Source organism: Camelus dromedarius, chromosome 24 (assembly GCF_036321535.1).
Source record: "Camelus dromedarius isolate mCamDro1 chromosome 24, mCamDro1.pat, whole genome shotgun sequence".
NCBI lineage: Eukaryota > Metazoa > Chordata > Mammalia > Artiodactyla > Camelidae > Camelus > Camelus dromedarius.
In genome coordinates, this window is record NC_087459.1 from 2,029,856 (window position 1) to 2,044,926 (window position 15,071).

General features: G+C 56.2%; 1 protein-coding gene across 6 annotated transcripts in view; it reads right to left on the reverse strand.

Annotated features, from left to right (window-relative positions):
- Positions 1 to 4,109: 4,109 nt before the first annotated feature.
- Positions 4,110 to 15,071, reverse strand: part of CLEC16A (C-type lectin domain containing 16A) — a 196,249-nt gene continuing 185,287 nt past the window's right edge. For 5 of the 6 annotated variants that reach the window (XM_064478181.1, XM_064478180.1, XM_064478179.1 and 2 more), the window contains one exon: positions 4,110 to 7,661. In XM_064478181.1, coding sequence (XP_064334251.1) covers positions 7,306 to 7,661 — 356 coding nt within the window. In that variant the 3' untranslated portion in view covers positions 4,110 to 7,305. Of the gene's footprint in view, positions 7,662 to 10,898; positions 11,023 to 15,071 lie in introns of all 6 variants that reach the window. The other variant, XM_064478183.1, reaches the window with a different exon arrangement.

Consider the following 15,071-nt stretch of genomic DNA (forward strand, 5'->3'; position numbering starts at 1 on the left):
TGCTTTCTGGGATCCTCCCCCAATACACCAGCCGCAGCACGTCCTCATCTCTGCTCTCTGGGCTCCCAAAATGAGACTTTGGCTGCATCGAACAAACAGAAACAGGAAGGACACAAGTGGGTGCTGACAGAAGAAGGCAGGGGACCGACTTTAGAACAGCCTCTGGATGGCGACAAGCAAGCTGCAGCTGGGGGCCCAGAGGTCGGGGTGGTGCCAGGGGAAGAGGGGCAGGTGCAGAGGGCCTGTCCTGGCCCAGAGCCCGGGTCTTCCAGGGCATGGCTGCGGCAAGGGGCGGGGGAATGGCCAGGGCTGATTCTCACCTGGGCTGCCCTCCAGAATCACCACCACCCAGGGGCCTCACAGAATTTCCATGGCTCAGCCCCAGCCCAGCGACGCTGGCTCTAGGTATCTGAGAGGGGCCTGAGTGTTATTTACTTTCTGATGCCCCTTCCTGATTCCAGCTGGGCTGCCAGGGAGGGCTGCTGCCCCAGGCTGGGCGCCGAGTGCTCAGCTGACCTGTCCCCACTTCATCTACATGACCAAGGTCCCACCAGGGAGGGCCCCGGTTTAACCACGTGCTCAAGGCCACCTGGCTGGGGAGTAACAATGCAGGGACTTGAACCTGGTCTGCCGGCTCAGAAGCCTACTTGGTCCTGTATAGGGTTTCAGTGGATGTGGAGATATGGGTAGTAGCTGTCTCAGCTCAGATACCTGGGGAGGGTTGGGGGACACAGAATTTTTGATGGTGGCCCTCAAATTCTCCTGTCTTTGTCACCTCGACCCTGGCAGATGCTTTCAAAGGTCTCTGGCTGACCTTGGGAAGTCCTGAAAGACACCAGAGTGAAGACATACAGGGTGGAGCTGAAGGTCAGGGTCATGGGCACAGACACGCGGATGGAATTCTGGCTTCGGGGACTTGGGACTGTGGTCAAGAATGACCATCCATCCTCCACCCACCCATTCTTCTATCCACCCAACACATTCACGGAGCGCCCAACCCAAAGCATGCCAGGCCCTAGACTCAGCCTTGGGGAGACTGAGTCAAATAAGACACAATCCTTGCCTGCTGGTGAGTCTACTGGAGAAGGAAGACTGAAAACAAACAAACAAACAAAAAACCACCCCACAGCTGGCACCACCCCGTGAGTGGTGATCTGTGTGCACCAGAGCAGCACCTCCAATCTGGCGGTCCTGAGATGCTTTTAAGGGATGCAGAGATACAGACGTAAATAACTGAGTCCCAGAATGAACTGTCTGCTTCTCTTTGGTCAGCCCTTCTGATTCCATCAAAGAGAAAGTCTTGTTTGCTTGCTAACAGGTCTCTAACACCAGCTTGTCTCCCTTTTGAACAGAGGGAAGGTGGGCCTTGGCCCCAGAGCCCATGGCAGGTAATGGGACGTGGTTAAAATTTAATTACAAGGATTTGCTTTTGTTGTATTTACTTTTCTGGTATTTTTCACTTCTGGCAAGTAGACTGGGTTGAATGGTGACCCCTCTCTCAAAAGATATGTCCACACCCTAACTCTTAGTACCTGGGAATGTGACCTGATTGGGAAATAGGGTCTTTGCAGATGTAATGAAGTTGAGGGTTTCAGGATGAGATCATCTTGGATCAGAGTGGGTCCCAAATCCAGGGACTGGTGTCCTTAAAAGAGAAAGGAGATTTGACACAGAGGCACAGAGGGAAGAAGGCCGTGTGAAGACAGATGCAGACTGGAGTGATGCTCCTATGAGCAGAGGGAGGCCGAGGATGGCCGGCTGCACCGGGGGCCAGGAGAGAGGCAGGGCAGGGACGTCCCCGCAGAGCCTCCAGCGGGAACCAACCCACCTGACCCCTTGATCTTGGACCTCTGGCCTCCGGAACTGTGAGAGGATAAACTCCTGTTGTTTTAAGTCACCCAGTCGGTGGTAATTTGACACGGCAGCCCTGCGAAATAAATGCAGCAAAGTGGTAGTGGTTTGCTGTTTCCAGCGGTCAAGTCTCCCTTATAAATAAATTTGTAAGGTTAGTCGAGTCAAGGCACCGACAGTTCAGGTCTGTGTGAAGCACAGCGTGTTCAGCTGGGCACGTGCTGTTGTTCTGGAGGGAATCCAGGCTGAGCTGGGTGGCGTGTGGCCCCGGAGGAGGCCAGGCAGGGCCAGGGCAGGCTGGGCAAAGGGGCGTGGAGTGGAGGTTCTGGGGGTGGGAGTGTGGTGAACCCCTGCCACCTGTCGAGGGTCGGGGAGGCCTCATACCAGCCCATCTGCACACTAGTGAGTTTCCAGGAAGCCCCGTGTGTTCCTGGCTTGGTGATTCAAGCCTCTCTTCCTTTGGAGAAAAGCACTTTAGATGTTGAGGGTTTTTTCCCACCACCCCGAAGGGCCATGAGGAGGCCGGAAGGGGGTTTCCAGCAGGCGGCTGGCTGGGAAGTGGTCCTCTCCGGGTGGGATACAGTGTCACTCCTGGCAGGACGCGGCCTGCCGCCCTCACCTGCCCTTCCACCTTCCAGGTACGGTCAGAGGAGGCTTGGCCAGGCCTGCAGGGCAGACCCCCCAGGGCAGACCCCTGGGGAAGCACTGGGACACTGCCAGCTTTGGGTGAGGCTGCCGACCCTGCAACTCCCTCCATCCTAACAAACCGAGAGGCAGCCTGCTCCTGTCCTTGCTTTGCAGACAGGAAACCGGAGAAGAGGGCGGTGACCTGGCCCCTGGCTCCAGACTCCACCCCTTGCAGAGAAGTGGGCATCTCCCTAAGAGCTGGGAGGCAGAGGAGGGAAAAAGCCAGCATCCATGGAGCACTCTCCGTGGTGCTCTGCGCAAGGGCTTTCCACCGGACACCATCTCGGGCTCTCACTGACCAGGTCGGGGCGGCGCATGGTTCTGGACTGTGGACAAGTGTTCCAGATGATTCCAACACCACCCATTCGTGTCTGATGACTGCAGGCCTGGGCTGCCCTCCAGGACCCTTGGGAAGGTCGCAGAGCCCCACTGGGCCTCAATTGGCTCATTTGTGCATAAGTCTTGAGGAGCCTTGCAGGCAGGCGCCTGCCCCCCAGTTCCTCGCTCCTGGTGCCTGTCTCCCACCCGCGGCCTGGCCCAGCGAGGCTTTGAGACCCTGTGGAAGGAGCCCTGGGGTGGGGAGGAAGCAGGGCCGCAGCAGCTGCTGCCCCTGGTTCTGCCCGCCCTGAGGCCTGTCTTCCACTTTCTCGCGGGATATCCTTCCAGCAAGTTTCTTTGTCTAGACTGAAGTCATCATGACACGTGTGTCCACATGCACCCAGCAGGCTCCGGTGCAGAGCAGGGTCCAACCTCAGCCCGAGGGCCCCAGCGCCTTCGCCGCCTCGGGCCCTGTGGGCAGACTTGGGAGGAACTGGCCAGCGAGGAACCCGGGCCTGATGGGAAAGGGAGCCCTACCGGTGGCCAGTGCGAGGCCGGCCACCCAGGGAGGCCCCACCCTCAGCAGCGGCCCCCACTCTCTGTCGGCACTGCCTCCGCCCATAAGTGGGGTACCCTGTTTATGTTTTGTAGTCAACATGGGTTTTACCTGGAGGCCCAGAAGGTCCAGCTGATTCTGGGCTGTTTGAGCTGGTGCATCAGAAGTTTCTTGGAAGACCCCGTACGCCCATTTCCAGGGATTTCTGGAGCTCACGCCAGTGCACGTTGGTGTGCTCTGGAATGGCACCTGGCCCAGTGCGGCTTCTCCCACCTCTACCCTTGGTGGGGAGCCCGTCTCGCTGCCCCAGGTGCAGCAGCATCACACAGGCTCCCTGCGCCCTGGTGAGCCGGGCCCTGCGCTTGTCTTCTGAGGTAGGGCTGTGACCAGCCTGTTTCCTAGATGTGGAACTGGAGGCTTGGGTGGAGCTGGAGAGCTGAGAAATGCAGAACACACACCAGGCTCACTGCACCTGCCTGGGGTTGGGGCCCTTTCTGAAGGGAGCACCTGAGGTTTTCCCAGCTACCCAACATGCCTTTCAGGAACTGGGGAATACTTGGCCAGGGTGGGGGTAGGGAGGGGAGTGGCTGCCACACCCCCGAGCAGCTGTGGCAGGTCGAGGGGTCAGGCAGCAGAGAACCTTCCCCTTTGCTGGGCTGTGGCCTTCCCGCCACAGAACCAGGGAGCAGCAGCCATGTTCTGGTAACGTTCTCTACTTTATTGCCAAGTTCAATTTACAAGGAAGTTCCAGTTTTCATTTCCACCGTCGTGTTCAGTACCCACGAAGCATGAGTCATGCTGGCGAGGGCAGGTACTTCCCAGGAACGGTCCCCACAGCCCAGTAGCATGAGCTTTCCCAACCCCTGCTCCTCCTTGGGACAAAAATTATTTACATATTTTCAGCTCAGTGGAACATAAAGGAACTCTTACAGTTTATGCCCAATGCCATCATGACTACATTAAATACTTCTTATTTATTGCGTCTAGAAAAGATGAGCATCAGTTCACCCCATGTCTTTTTTAACAGTGCATCTTGAAACCTTAGAGAAATCTAGTGCATGTCTGTAAAGAGGTGCGTTTCTTCGCTCACCCTCGGGTCACCTGGATGCGGGTGTTTAGGTGGGAGCTGCCTTCCGCAGAGAGCAGCAAGCGGGCAGGCTTGGTGGGGGGGAAGGGCAGCACAGAGGGCCTGCTGGTGGCAGGAGGACCCCCCCGGGGGTGGGGGCATCCACCTGGCTTTCTTACCCTGGCTTTGGGGCTGGTCCTCCTGCTCCTTCCTGGGTGCTCCTGGCCTCGGCCAGAAGGACAGATGCCTCTCCCCAGCAACTTCAAAGCCGAAGATTGGGAGTTCATGGGGCCAGCTCTACTGCTGACTTGGCAAACCCAACTGGTCCACCCCCTCTCTCTGTAGAGAATGTGGAGGTGGCAGGCCAGGTCTGGTACCTGCATGTCACATGCCGTGGCCCCTGCCCTGAGGTCGCCGAGGATTCCTGACTCCACCTCTCTGCCCAGCCCCAGAGACCCAGTGCACGCTGCGTGGACTGGCTTGTCTTGGGGTGCCCCTACTGTCAGGTTTTCAGGGTGCTCTTGAAGACACAGCTTTGCTCACTGCCACCAAGACCTGGCAGCCAGCTGGCTGTGGGCTGCCCCAGGACCAATCCTGCAGGCCCACCTGGGGAGAAGCCTACCCTTGGGCCAGGCATGGGGCAGAAGCTTGGCCCAACTGACACCTTTCATTCAACAGCCATGGAGGCTGGGGCGCGTTCAGCTCTTCAGGCCTGGGCGATGCTGCCACAGGTCCTTCAGGCATGCTGTCCCCCTGGCCCAAGACCTTTCTACTGTAGAGCTCAGCGGTCACAAATCCACCTGGAGTCACTGGATTTTGGATGATAGGCTAGTGGTCTCGGGGGAAAGTCCACCTGCATGGATTTGTTCCTTACAGCGCCACTGGTTGGGAAGTCACTGGCCTTCTCTCATTTCTGTTGCTCCAGAGTCGTTTCAAAACCAGGAGTGGCTCTGGGGCTCGCCTGCTCCAGTATCCTAGCAGGAGATCAGTGGCTGCTGGGGGAGTGGAGCCTGGCCCCCGGCAACATGCCCTTTCTCCCCACGGACCGGCTTTCCCCTTCTTCCGTCCCCGCTGCCTTTCCTTCCTGGGGTGGGGTGGGGGCTCTGCTGATAGTCCCTCCTTGATGAGGCCCCTGGAATTTCTGCCTAAAAGGCCTCCTTTCTGAGCTGGGTCTTTTTCCTGTTGAAGCTGGCTGGGCCCACCTACTGGGAGGGCTTCTGAAAACTGGAGAGACCCATCCAGGCAGGCGCCACTCCCCCTCCTCGGGGGACCAGTGTGTCTCCTTCAGGAGGTTGAAACTTGGCCTGGGCAGGCCCTGCCTGGCAGCTGGATGGGAGGAGGTGATGGGGACCGAGATCCTCTAACAGGTGAGCATGCGGAGTACCTCCTGAGGCCACCTGATAACTGGGCCGGGTTGACACTGACACTGTGGGTGCTGACACTCCTGAGGGACACGTGGAGGTGAGTTTTGGAAGGTCTGACTACTGACCAGAGAGAAGTGACGGTCGCTTGGCTGTGCCTGGCCGAGTAGAAAGAACATCTTGGGTGCTTTGTCGGATACGGTGGAGGCCTGGCCGGCACACATCCAGACCCAATGGAAAAGGAAGTGCGGGTTTTCATTTCAAAAATGAGCTTGCATCTTTACAGTAGCAGCTGAGAGGAAGAGGGACAAACCCCGAGCTCCCAGGACAATCCCTGTGAACTCTGTGAGCTCAGATATCACGCCCTTGCCACTGGTTAGGGGCTGGCTCCCGGGGTCTCCCTGCACGTGGGCACCCCCTCAGTTGGGTGGCAGGTGATGGACACAGAGGACGGTTTCCATGGCCTTTTCTTTCCATTGTGGCCACTGGGGCCAGAGTCTTTGAAGTCCCAAATGGTCCTTTCTCTGACAGATAGAGAGATGGTAACAACTGAGGGTGATGCTGGAAAACCATCCTGTTTGGTTTTAGTCCAGAGAGATGAGGAATGGTCCTGAGCAGGGAGCTGACCGCACTGTTCCCTTTCATGGAAAGACCTTCCGGGTATCGCAAGCCCCCAGGGCTGCCACGGCAGAGAAACTTTCGGCCCTCTCAGCTCTGTGTGTACCTGAGAATATGTGTCTCTCCCTTATTTTTGTTTAAAAAATACTCTAAACTTTCCAGGAAGGGACTTTTATCATTCCACAGGCTTGCAGAATTAGTGAGTAATAAAGAAATAAGAATCCCTTAAGACAATGGAGAAAGCCAGACTGAGAACTTGAAATCCAGACCATGGGAAGTTCAAGGGAAAATGAAAATGAAATCTTCACGTAATATTACACTTTTAACATGACATCCAACCTTAGGGTGGAGGATTTTTTGTTGTTTTTAACGTTTGTTTTTAAATAGACGCTACTCATCTGCTGCCAAAAGCAGGAATAAATATCCAAAGGAAATGTTTATCGAAATTTGCTTTTCTACAAATTTCTACACAAAGTGACCATGTCCGCTTCTTCTGTGCACATTGGAGACGGTGGCAGAGAACCTTCGAGACTGAGGAGGGGCTGGCTGATGAAGTGTTGCCAGTGGGTCCTGCCACCCTGGGGCTGTGGACTCTGAGATCAGGAGCCCAACCTCTCCCTGAGGCGGCCACCTCAGTCGTCTGGGTTTACTGGGGTGTCTCCGCTGGTCCAGCCTGCTCTCAAAGAGGTCTGAAGGAAAAGAGCAATTCAAACAGAGCACAGGAGCACAAGGATGGTTTGAAATGGTTCCTGGGGGCTGCAGAGAACCGTGGATGCCCCCAAGGTGTCTTTTGAGTCAGCGGCACTGGGTCCCTACCAGCGGGGCCACACACACCAAGGGAGGCCGACTCACTGCTCAGTGGGGCCCGCTGGCTCCGGGTGCTCAGCCCCCTCGCCCGGGGTCCCCGTGCCCACTGCGGCTGGCGTGGGCGGCGGGGGGATGCTGGCGAGGGTGCGGAGGCTGTGGGGGTCCACAGGTGGGACGAGGGTCAGCGACTCCACGCTCAGTGTGTCGGCAGTGTCCTCACAGAGCAGGGAGATGGTGGGCTGCTGGGCGGGGATGAGGCTGGGGGACAGGTTGACTGTCTCTGTGTCCGCGCTCCTTACCAGGCTCTTGCTGGGCCTGGCATCTGATTCGGTTTCATTGACAATCACCAGCTGGTCAGGGAAGTTAGGCTGAGGCTGCTCCGTAGTTGTGGGGTCATCTGGGCAGGGGGAGAAAAAACAAAAGTATGCTCAGCCCCGAGATACTCTGCCCTCACCAGCACCCTCTGCTCGCGTCCTGAACAAAGGCCCAGGGAGGTCTGGGTGGGAGGTGATGGCACTGGGGGAGCAGCTTGTTTCCACTTCCTCCCTCTGGGGACACAGAAGCTGGTAAATTCAGTCCTACCTAGGCCTGGGGTAAATCTGTCAGGGCCCAGGGTCACCCTGACCTGTGATGCAAAGGCAACATCAGGGGCTTGTGCAAAATCAGTGAGTGGATTCTGGAAGCCCGGTTCCTGGGTACTGGGAAATGGCCCAGGCAGGCTCTGTGTATGAACCACATATCTGATGAGTACGTGTTTGGGGAGAGCACGGCTTGGGTGTGTTGATCACCTCAGGCCATTCCCAGAGTCTATATTTGGTAACATTTACCCAAGAGGGAACTCACTGCAATAATAAAAAAAGAAAAAGGAATTCCGTAGAACTTTTTGGCTTTGCAAAACCAAAACAAAACCTCCGACTGTGGTTTTGTTCCCTGCTCCTCCTCGAAGTGCTGAGTTAGTACTCAGAAAGGGGCTGCGATTGCCCAGGCGGGTCCTATCCTGGGGGTCCCCACAGGGGCCACGCAGAGAAACCGCGTCAGGAGGAAGGCTCGACCTCTTGCAGTTATTTTCGGAGCAGCAATTTCTTTTTTTGGTGCTTTCCAAAATCCTTCATTAGATTACAGGCAAATGGCCTGTTTGCTTTCCAAAGATGAGCTGGCCTGGGCAGAGACACCAGCTGTGAATGGGGGGCACCGTGGGAAATATCTTCCCAGACTTCACATGCCAGTGATTTGGAAACACTGATAAGTCTGTGGGCATCTCACTTGGAAAGCAAATCTCCTCTGTACAGATCTTGGGGTCAACAAGGCACTGACGACACTGTGTGGACCGTTAAGTCTGAAAGCACTCTGGGCCCTGGGATGCTGACAGACAGGTTTTTTGGTTTAATGGGATTCCAATTGGGTTTTGTTTTTTTTTAAGCCAAAACAAAACAGAACCTCCAACTGAACACAGAGCAAAAGAATGGCAAAACCAAGAGCAAAATAAAACCAAAGGGCATACAGAATGGGGTGAAGGAGAGGAAGAGGATCTCCAGCATGGAGAGGGAGCCAAGCGACAGGTCCAGTCTCCCAAAGGACCCGCTGCGTTTCTTCCCGCCAGACTCCCGCACGTGGTGAGCTCTGAAAGGTCCCACTTCACTTCTTCACGAGGCCTTTCTTTTCTTTTCTTTCTTTCTTTTTTAAAGAGAACTAAAGCCCAGAGAAAACCACTGCATGGGGCTTTGGGTCTGTCCTGGCTGAGGGAGGGTGGCAGTGGGACACCGGTGAGTGTTAGTGGAAAAAATGAGGTGTGATGTGAGGCCAGAGATGCTGAGTAAGCACTTCACACACATTCTGGTTTCTCTGAATTTCGACACATTTGCTCCACTCAGTGAGGATGCCTTGTGGCGACGGGCTGGTGTCAACGCCCGGGCTCACGTTCTGACCCAATGCCATCTGGACGTGCGGCTCTGAGCACTGGGCTCACCGGCTCTGGCGGCCTCACCTCACTTCAGATGAGCGTGTCCAGGAACTTTTATGTACATAAGGGCCCATGTGTCAGCTTAGCAGGTGACGAGGCCATTCAGAAATGATGAATTCTCCAAATGGCACCTCTGCACCTTTGTGCCGTCTGGGGACAGCGTTTCGGAGCATCTCCTTCACGCTTTCCCCAGCTTTCTCTGGGAGGACTCCCTCTTTGCTCTGCCTTTTGCACACAGATGTTCACGAGGGCCAGCAAACCTCTTTCCCTGATCCCTGACGGGGTTTTTGATGATGAGAATGATCAAGGGTGTGGGAAAAGTGCCATCAAATATATCAGAAAGCAAACAAACGAACAAACAGTGCCACACACACAGAACTGGTTTCTTCTTTATGAGAAGAACCAATAGCTTTAATAAAAGGGTCAGCCTTTTCCCCTTAAAAATAGCTTCTTCCTGTTTTTTTTTTTTTTTTTTGATAGGAAAAAGTAACCTCCTATTTATTTACTTATTTAATAAACGGAAAACTGCTTCCTGACTGGGAGCTACAAATTTATGCATTCGAAGGGGAGTCGGGGGAGGAGAACTCTGCCAGGTTTTCACTGGGGAAAGGTACCCGGCGAGAACACAGTTTCTGGTCAGTGGTTACCGCTGACCCTCTGGCCTCGCTTGCCTGCTGGTGTTTCCAAGCTCTGAGGGCACAGGTTGGGGCCTGGCCCAGGAAACGACTGGGAGCCGGAAGTGGGAAAGCCTGATGTCCAGGTTTCCGTGAGGGATGCTGTAGGGCTGCCTCAAGGCAGCGGGGCCCCGTCGTCCCTGGCCAGCACTCTTGGAAGCTGATCTGTGGCGCAGGGGCAGGGGCTGAGTTGACCCTTGTCGAGTGAGTGACAATTTCCAGTAAAAATGAGGATTTGATGTGCTCAGGCTGGGGAGGTGGGACCGAGTGACTTGGGGAAGAAAAGGGCAGCACAGCGAGTCTGAGGGCAAAGCTCAGAGGAAGCAGCTTTTAAACACAAGAGAAGGCAGAGGCCACTCCCTCCTGGCAAGTGCAGCCACCCAGCGGGAGGGCTCGGGTGGGAAACCCTATGAGAAGCATGACCACAGACCACCTGGGGCTGCAACTTGGAGCTCTCAGCATAAGAAGGGGAGAGTCACGTCCACCAGCACGCTTACAAGTGTGGTGACTTGGCTCCTGGCTGGAACATGGTGGAATCTACCACTTAGCTTTGAGCAAGGTCGGGGGAAGAAAGGGGGAAAGGAAAAGAAAAAAAAAGCAATGAGTTGACTTCCTTGTGGTTTTTTGCAAATTCTACTGCCCAACCCTTGTGGCCTAAACTGGGGGGCCCTGTGGGGATAGGACTGGAGAACCCCTTCTAGCTCAGGGCCCGTGCCGAGCCTGGTGTGGTGTTTCACAGAGAAGGTCGGCATTTCCAGCCTGCCTGGGTCTGGCTTGGAGGAGCTGACACAGGGTTAAAGGGCCAGAGGGGTTAAGTCCTCAGATGGGATGGGGCCAGAAAGGGAAGGGAGCTGAGAAGATGTCTCAGGTGAGCAGCCCGGTCTCCCTGTGCCCTTGCCCGGTGTCCTGGGGTGCCTGATGAGCCTTTCGGGGCCCCTGGTGTGGCAATGCAGCGTGCAGGGGTCGTCGTGGGCCGAGGAGGCTAACGGAGGAGACCTGCCTGCGGTGACCGTGCCAGAGGTGCCGTGCCAGCTGCCGATCGAAGCACTAAACCCAGTGGCCGCCGTGACTGTCGGCCTCCGACAGGCTGAACACTCGCCGGCGTCCTTTCCTGCCACTCCTGACTAGAGGGAAACACAGCGACAGATCATAGAAAGCCTTTAACAATGGGACAGAGAAGGGTGACACGGAGAGGGGACACAGCAGCGACGGACGTGAAGCATCGATGAGAACGCGGGCAGTGGGCGGTGCCCTGGCGGGTGCTGCGGACAGCGGGGCGTGGGGCACAGCCCCCGGGCAGGCAGGACACCCCCCCCCGCCCCAGGACGAGGCGGGATTGAGACAGCTAAGAGCCAAGTTGTCCGCTCGTGGGACTCAACAGGGTAGAGATGGCGACGGTCCTGTTGCGAAGGAAGGACTTGGGGTCATCAGCCACATCTGGTCCCGGGGTGGAGGAACAGAACTGTCATGAAGGACGCGAAGCAGCAGTTAAGATGAAAACCCTGAGTCCCTGGGCCAGTTTGAGGAGGGAAGGATGTGTGGTTGGGGGATTTGGAGCCAAACCATTTAGGGAAACAAGTAGATTTCTCACCCCAACCAACAAGGCCGAGGGTTCTCCGTGTCAGCAGCTAGAGCCACCAGTGCGGCTCCGGGAGAGCCTCCCGTGACCCCTCCCCAGTCACCCCCTCCCCAGCCACGAGGCCATGCCCTCTGGCCACGTTCTTGGTGATGCAAACCCTTGAAACCAAGGCTGAACCACAGCAGCCAGATCCGAGAGCAGGTGCCAAGCGGCCAAGGGGCGGGTTCTAATCGGCTGCAACAAAAATGTTAGGAACATGTCTCTGGGAAGGAACCGCCACCTCTGAGACAAACTCAGGATTAGAGCAGAGCTTAAAATTCATGCCACGGAACACGACAAGGTGAAGGCTTGGACAGTGGGAACAGGTGAAATCATGCATCTGGTATTAAAATCAGACAGTAAAGCCCCCTCCAGCACAGCTTTAACAGATAAATAATTGACAATGAAAATAAAATCCTCTTGCCCCCAGCGCTTTCTGGTGTGTTCCTTTGGTTACCAGGGAATTCAGCTGACCTTTCCTTCAGTCTGGGGTATCTCTCAGCCCCCATCTGAGGGCCTGCACTTGCTAAGAAGCCACTCTCAAATGTCCACGATCTGTCTTTGCTGCACGAAGGAGACTCAGAAGCAGCACGGAGGGTGTCTCTGGGCAACCAGCAAATGCGTGACACCTCCAGGCAGCTCCCTTCCCCCTTCTGGTGACGGCCCCTCTGCCTGTGCTGGGCCTGTAGCCACCGCGTGGGCCTCAGCCCTGATGGGCACGGGGGCTGTTTCCCAAAGACACACCATCCCCCAGGTCTGTATTTGGAAGAGCGGAAATTATAGGTAGATCCCAGGGATATGGGGAAAAGGAGTCAATGTGTCGCTAGTCAGATTCTGGGCTGGGCCCTGGCGGACAGTGTGAGACCCGACGGCCGCCTTCTTCAGGGAGCCCTGGCCCAAGTCAGCCCCTCATTTTCAGGCTCTCACCTCCAGTGATAGCTCTTCCTGGAGCCTTGCACAGTTTGTAACTGGGCTCTTATCTGTGTGACCCCCTGATGGACAAGGCCACCCCTGCCAGTCTGTGCATCCCCTGCTTCGCTCCCCTCCGTCTCCAGGGCCTGTACACAGTAGGGACTCAACAAAAATCTGTTTGTTTAGAAGAAGTTAATGTGGTGGGGATGGCGGACCAAGGCCGCGGGAGTAAGAGATGAGCCTCTTGGGCTGGGTGTCAGGGCTGGGCTGGTGGAGGGCCACGCTCGGAGGGACCCTGCTGAGATCAGGTCTGACATCCACAAAACCTGACTCGCTCAGACTGAAGGCCCCACGGGAAGCTGAGGAAATCTGTACTTGAGATAAACGTGGGCCTCTTTCGAACACAGGCAGGAAACGTAAGGTCTCCTGGGATGGGCAGAGGGTGGAGGTGGAAGACACAACTGAGTGTCAAAACAGTTTGACGCCTCATCGGGGGTGAACCCATTTGGGCTGGCAGAGGACATGTGGCCATCTGGGGTCTATTCTTCCCGCGACAGGAGCTGCACAGCCCAGCTTCCACCGGGTGGGGCTGCACCTGGGCCTCTACGAACGGGCTGAGGCTTTCCGTTTGGCTTTAGAGCAACCATGCGCGTTGGAAGGAAAGACGCGTGTACTTCATAGATGGCTCCCAACCGGATACTGAACCAGGGGCCCAGGTCTCCAGGCTGCCTCCTGGAGGCACCTAAGCCAGACTTAGGAACCGCATAGATATTCCGCTGGGTTGTTGCGGGAGGTGGAGCACGGGCCCTGGAGCTGCCTGACTGGACTCCTCCACTTACCAGCTGCAGCATCTTGGCCAAGCTGTGTGACCTCTCCGAGCCCCCGTGTTTTCAACTGCACACAGTGGGAGGTGGAGTGCGGCAGGATTCAACAAGGGGGTGTCTGCAGTGTTCTTGGGAGCACTATGCCCGACACAAGGGTTTGGGAGCAGGGTCTACGGGGATGTCCCACAGTGGGTGCACACCCAGAAGGCTGGACAATGGGGGCCCAGGCCATATTGACAGCTGATAGTGCCAGGGTCACCCCTGGCTTCTACAGATATCCTTGTGCAATTCCAGGTTTCAACCCCTTGGAGCAGAGACATGGAAAACTGGGTCTGTCTCGTGCCCTGGCGGATGGCATCTCTTGTGTGCTTTCCCAACCAAACACCTGACTGGACCTTCCAGGGCCTCTCCTTCAGTCTGGGGAATCTCTTTGAGGGCCTGCACTTCAAGAGCAAAGAAGGCCTTGGAATTTGCTGATACCGGCTGCAAAGGGCCTGGAGGCTGCTCTCCACACTAAGAACTTCCCGGACTCTGGGAGGCTCTGGAAACACAGGGGCAGGAATGCTTCTGATTCGGCACTGTGCCCTCAAATACCACTTTGAGGACAAGCGGTCCCTTGGTTGGGCTGGGTCCAGGCTGGGTGGCGCTGCAGGGAGAGGCCTTGGCTCATCTTGCTGCCCGGCTGGCCCTCCAAAGATGCTGCCTCTGCCAGATGGTGGCCAGGACCTGTGGCGGAGGGTCTGGTGACTTTCCAAATCAGAAGTCTGAATACTGGGCCACCATGCTGGGCTGACGTCAAACCAGGAAACTGGCAGAGGGCACCTGTCCTGACAAAATCTGCCTCCCTTCTGTCTAGCGTGGCTGGTAGGACACCACGCAGATGCTGGAACCATCTGGGTAGACTTGGGGAACATGGAAACCCCAAGTGCTGTTCTCTGGATGGACCCAGGAGGCCAAAGGCTGGCCAGGAAGTTTGGCATCAAGAGGAAGTGACAGGCTGTCCTTCTGAGATCTGCCACCCCAGCTCGTGGGCCTGGAGATGGAGCTGGCTCCTGTGGCTGGGTACCTGTGACAGGGATTACAGCTGGCTACTCAGTTGAGAGTGAAGCACCAGCAGACCGACAGGCCGGCCCTTCATCAGGAGGTAAGTTATTTCAGTGTCTGTGGAGGTTTGCACAGGCAGGCTGGGCTGCAGGCTTTTACTGTCAGGCAGCATAAAAAATGGGGCCCCGCACACTTGCCTCCGCAGGCCTGCCGGGGACACACTGATCGGGAGCAGACGCCGGGGGGCCTGACCATCACTTATCTACCTGACAGCCAGGCTAACAGCACCTGCACTTCTGAGATGAGAAGACATGTCATTGGCACCGTGCAGGGGATAGTGGGGGTGGGGACAGAGGGAGGCCAAGAACAAAGAAACCAGCACACGGTGCAAGGTAGACGAGGTGCAGTGTCCCAGGTGCTGTGCTCTGGTGAACAGCTGTACATACAGGCCTGGTTTTGATAACGTGGGTCTTTGCTGGTTTCAGTTTTAGGGAAAGAAGTGCAGGGCTCATTGGTTTGCCTGGCTGTTGGCTGTGCCTCCTTAAAAATGAAAGACAGGCACACATCGTGACACCAGGGAGACACCTTTCACCCAAAATGCAACTGTGAGTATATGTGTGTTTGGGTGCACACAACGCAGACACAGAACCGTGCACAAGCAGACAGCACGCGGGCACACGCGCAAGCACATAAACACACAGCCCTGCACTTTGGCCCCCAGAGCCAACATGAGACCAGTCTTCAGGGGGAGGCTCAGGGCTGTTCTTGGCTTCTG